Raw genomic sequence first — 5,633 nt, forward strand, 5'->3', positions numbered from 1 at the left:
TTAGAACCACTGAGATTATTTTAAAAAATACGAATAGAATTCATGGCTATAGCAATGTCAAACTGCATAAAGTGTATGTAAGTGGAGTAGAATGGTAGAATGACCATTCCACTTCCATTTCAGACTGGTGACATGGAACATCCAGTGCACTGATGCTACAACTTCTATAATTTTCATAATGCTGCAATAGCAATGGTTTAATTAACCTTAAAATAAACAACATTTGTCATAATTAATCTGGCTTCCTTTCCATAAATACTCTCATGTTTTCCTATAGTACTTCTCTTTCATAAAAATATCTAATAAATGTTTTCTGTGCGTTATTAATACCTTTCTTCTAACCATTCATAAAACTCTGATCCTTTGTTACAGTTCAAGAGGTTCCTGTTCTGCAGAGGATCAAAGGACACCAATGATTACATATAAAACCAGCGCACACAGAAATCAGGGTACCTAATTTCTCGTCACTTTAATGAGTTCTTTATTCAACACAGCAAATATTAATGAATTCAGTGGTTTCACAAATACTCTATTTATTAATTCTGGTTTATATTTCAATTAAAAACTGCCAAGATTTAAATAAAAAACCAATCAAATATCCTACTCGTAGGCAGCATTAGTGTTAGTTTAGAGACCTTTTGTTTTTTAAAAAGTAGAATTCTAAAATAAGAAGTCAAAGAAAGCACTGTGGCAGAGTCACAAGGGAGAACTGCGTGAAAAATAAGGTTTCTCACTCCTCTTGTGGACTGTAATTTTAAAAGTCTTCGTATAGTGTCATTCTTCTGTCAGTGCTGCAGGAAGAAGAACATCACCAGAAATGACTATCAGCCTTTTTTGTTAGTTACAAGGCCACGCATACAGTGCAGTCTTCCTCTCTGCTGGGTTGAAACTTTGCCATAAAGGAAAGGCTGTGCTGTGACTGCTTGGAGTGCAAGGCACAACAAGGGAATAGGGGGACAGTTTTGTATCAGAAAATGGTAGTTTCATACTTGGTATTAATGCCTCTTTTGGCTTCTTGTCCGGGTTCAACAATCCATGGTAGATTCGCAAGAGTCTTTTGTTCAGACGGATCTATCTGCTTTAAAACAAATGCAAATATACAGACGGGTTACCATCTCTGCACACAGCATTTCTAGCTGATGATATTTCTTTCAAAAAAATAGAACACTAGAGCAAACCCTTTATCAACAAAGTCCTCTTCTAATGCCTTAAGCATGCCAGTGCAAGGGTCTACATTCCCATCTACCTACCGATGGTTGCCCTCTTTTTACTGTTCAGATCAGAGCTGTGTCTATCCCCAAGCTATAGAGCATCAAAGCCTGTTACACTATGTTTAAAGCAAGACTTGATGCTGCAGAGTCCTTTTAATACTGAGACAGATGATGGCATCAGAAAATGTTCTTTCTTACAAGTCTATGGATGAAGAATCTATAGCGATGTACTCAAAACTGTACGGTTAAAAGCACGCTTTCATGTGTATATATCCCTTCCACTCATCCTAGAATTAACTATCACAGAGGATGGTTCTCCCTTTATATCCAGGGAATATGATACAGCACACACTCAGATCACACCATCTCTGTACTCTCGCTTGATTTAAAATAAGTTTCATAATTTTTGGAAAGTTATACCATAAAAGAGTGCTTCTCTGTCAGCTATGCCCTCTAAGATGGCACCTTAAGTAGACGTAATAGGGAGGCTCCGATTACCCAGGGTTCTTAGGAATGTGAGATTCCAAAGATGTTAAGAAGGTGTATTGAAACACAGTTCTGAAACAGGTTCTGAAATCTAGTTCTGCTGAGCATCATAAATAAATAAATGAATAAGGTAAGAAAAGAAGTTGCTTGTTGTGGCAAAAATATCATTGTAAATTGATTCGGATTTGTAATTTGATTAGGTGTAATCAAATGGCAATCGTACCTAAATCAAACAGAATTTGTGCACTATTGGTATGCACATGCAGTGACATAAGTGATGCCAGATTAATTTCTTGACACAAAAAACTCCATGGAACCGAACAGCTTTGGATGTATGCATTGGCTGTGATCCTTAGCACTAGTCAAGTGACTTCTTAAATTGAGGAAACACAAAATGAATGATAGTTCCAAATGGCTGACTGTGATACAGTGACACAACCTAGTAGGGCTGTGCTGGGTAGAGGTGACACAGCTTCAACATGCGTATCAACTCTTACTGTATAGCTGAATGTTGTTGTTTTTTTGCATGCACCACTCCATTCTACTTACCACTGACTTCCGAATACTAACACGTGGTTTTGGAATAGGTTTGGAGGGTTTATTTTCAAAGCTCTCGGGGAGGGTTGAAGAATGGCCCCCTTTTCGTGCTTGTAGTGCAAGCTGATAGGCCACCTCAAATGCTTGTCCTAGTGTGAGAATGATTTCGTAAGCTAAATTCTGGAACAAAACAAAAACATTTAAAATTGGGATTAGGCAGAGTTGCTGTTAGATAAAGGAAGTGTTAGTACTGTCTGCAGAATGGATTTGTAATGAAAGTAATTAAAAACACACTGATAATAACTTCCTAAGTCTCTGCAATATTTACATCAGTCAGTTGATTTCTAATTAATTAAGGACAATCTAAATGTAATTTACTGTAGTGAAAACAACAGCTTTTCAAATCTTTGAAAACATTGTCTCACTAGACATGAAAAAAGAGTTGTGTGGGTGGGTGTCACCTCTTAGAACAAGTGTATTCATTCCTGACTCCTTCCCAGCTCTTCTTGCTTCCAAGATCCTAGCCAATGGCCACTACTGCACGTATCTGACATTCCACCTCACTCCATTTCAGACCTCCCGTGCTGGCCTCTCCTCTGCCTCTAGGGCAGGCAGCCCAACTTACACCATGCAGTGCCATCACCAGGGAGCATGGGAAAAGGAGAGTGCTCCAGATCTGCTGTGACACTCCCCAGAGGACAAGACGCACGTGTCGAAGGTGCAGATGCAGATGCAGTGCACCGCGTATGCGTTAAGTGCTACGCTTGCAATGTGTGCTTCAAAGGCAGAGGCAACCTTACAGTTTTGTTTTCCAGAAGTAAAACTGTTTGAGCTTAAACTGGAATGTCAGCTTAAGCCTGGGGAGTTAGCATGTATTACCAAAGAGGTCAGGTTCTTAAGAGCAAGATCAGCTGTACCTAGAATACTTTAAATGCTTAGAGAATATGTGGAAGAAAACCTGTTGAAAGGTTTAATAAAGCATGAATGAGGAACTGGGGGATCAGTACAAATGCTTTTTTCCAGTAAAGTTTTACATCAGCTGAAAGCAGCTGCGAGTTTCAAATTTGACCATAATCGAAATTGCAAGTGAAAGCCTATGGCAATTTTTTCAGGCTTGTGGGTTTGTTTTGGTGTATTTAATTCTAGGCTCCTACAAGCTTTCCAACAACATTTTGGACCCCTGCAGAGCAAACACCAGCCTGCAGGCTTTCCTCCTCGTGTCCTGCAGTCTCCTTACCATAAGTCATGCATCTTAGATGTAATTCAGGAATTACTCTCTCCTTCCTGATCCTCTGTAGCTGGATGCAATTCTGCATTACTTTAAAACTAGGTGAGCCCTTAAAACTCCCACAGGCTTTTAATGTTATTTCAAATGTATTAATTTTAAATGAGGTGCATTTTTAGCTAGTCGAGGCTAACTGTTGAGTTTCTAATAAGGCAGAAAGCAGTGCAAAACACAGACACACACTATCTGCCCTTCAGTGTTTAAATACACCTAATGGGCTAAGCATTTTATTTCATGCCTTATACTACAGTTTCACTGCAGTCATTAAGAAGTTTCATCCCTTTGTTATCACAGCTTTATACTAAGAACATGTAGGCTAAGTTCAGCCTATTTAGCTCATTATAAGAGCTTCTTATAATATAGGGTGCCAACCCTGGTCTTTGTTGGGTCAAAGGGAAAACAATTATAATCCTCCACCGGAGTATCCTCTCAGCTGTGATGACTGCATTAACAGCAACAAAAGTTTTCCAAAGTTTCAGAACTTCCCAAATAAGAACCTCTGTGTTATCTGGTGGCAGCAGTCTCCAAATTGTCTCACTTTTAATTTAAGGGAACCGGTCTGGACTGAGAAAGATTGAGAATACAGTTTTCCAGTGAAGTCAGAAATGAAAGGCTAAAAAGACCATAATAAAGCACTCTGCTTTTTAGCAGATCACTAGTTATGGAATTAAGACCAGCTGTGTATAATTGTTAAAAATGCACAGAATAATATTATTTGAAATGGACTGCACATATTAGCAGGACAAGGATATTATTCTAAAGACACCTTAATCTGCTGTCAAGACAGTAAGATAGTGTACTGTATCATCATGGGATTATCTACACTGGATACTATCACTGATAAAGGAATACACTGACAGTATGTAATGAGGGCTTGGAGAACAAGTGGACAGTAATACTATGGGAGTGAGAGAGTGCACAACCCAGGGAAGTATGTGCAAAGATCCTTTGGAGACAGCATGTAAAGTCCTGAGAATAGAGTGGAGAAAAGCAGAGCGTTTGCCATGCACAGGCTATCTAGTTTGGGTCCTAGATCCTGTGAGAAATCATTGTGATTTGTTTTCTTGAGTAGAGTGTAAAGTTAAAAATAGCCCTTCCTGGAGCATGTGAAAATCTAACTGTTTCAATGGTTAATATATATATATGAAATACTTAAAATATAACAGAACATTTACTGCTTTGTTCAATGTTCTAAACATAAATTGAATCATTGTGTATAAATGTCATACATTGTGTACTGTGATTGAACCTTGAAGAAGTGATGCGTACACTTCAGTTGGAGGCCTTGGAGGGCTTTGTCCCTTTTAAAAAAACAAAACAAAACAAAACTAACACAACATCTGCTGAATCATATTTAGAAAAAAAAACCCAAAAGGCTAAATAAATTTGGTTTGAGGAATTTCTCATCTGTAGTACAGTGAGAGGAATATGAAAGTCAGAGTTTTTACATATTCTTGGATGGGCTGCTACTGGAGAGAAAAGAGCAGGAATTCTCTGGTGATGCAGGAGGAAGATAAAAACCACAAAAACCATACTGGAAAGCCTTCTGATGGAATGAGACTTCTTTTTTTACACATGACATAAAATGAAGCAAAAACAAGATGTTTAGAACAAGGTTATAGACCCCGTGGTCATTATGTGAGACATTGACCCTTACAGCATCCCAATAAGCTCCTTGGAAAGGAGGTAAAGTTTTTAGGACCACTGGGACTCTGAGTTCTGCTACAGTCACGTTCCATGTGTATCTTGACAGAGAAGGAAGGTGAGTAAGCTAATGCCTTTAAGCAACAATTTTTGTGATATGAAAAACTGAGATCAATTGCCTTGTTTGCAACATAATGTGTTCATTCAGCTCCTTAGTTCAAGTCTGAGTCGGTATTCTTCGACTGCTTTAATTCAGCCATCCAATTACAATGGCTAATTGCTTTGTTACTGTTGGACTTATTTTCTTTACTGCACAAGCTGCATTGTTTCTTCACTGTGTTTTCATGCTTCTATAAAGCTATATGGAGGCTTCAGGACTATTTTGAGAATGAGAGCAAGATCGTTAATTTCTGTCTTTTGATCTACAAAAGCTTAAAATGTCACTTGCAAAGGATTATTATAACTTTTTT

At 38.2% G+C, this 5,633-nt stretch overlaps 1 protein-coding gene across 1 annotated transcript in view; it reads right to left on the minus strand.

The window, feature by feature from the left end:
* ANKS1B (ankyrin repeat and sterile alpha motif domain containing 1B) overlaps positions 1-5,633 on the minus strand; it is a 407,884-nt gene continuing 402,251 nt past the window's right edge. The window contains exons 24-25 of the mRNA XM_031552160.1: positions 2,247-2,414; positions 1-1,078 (exon numbers count right to left, since the gene is read on the minus strand). Coding sequence (XP_031408020.1) covers positions 968-1,078; positions 2,247-2,414 — 279 coding nt within the window. The 3' untranslated portion in view covers positions 1-967. The remainder of the gene's footprint in view (positions 1,079-2,246; positions 2,415-5,633) is intronic.

This window comes from Meleagris gallopavo, chromosome 1, assembly GCF_000146605.3.
Source record: "Meleagris gallopavo isolate NT-WF06-2002-E0010 breed Aviagen turkey brand Nicholas breeding stock chromosome 1, Turkey_5.1, whole genome shotgun sequence".
In the NCBI taxonomy this organism is placed as follows: Eukaryota; Metazoa; Chordata; class Aves; order Galliformes; family Phasianidae; genus Meleagris; species Meleagris gallopavo.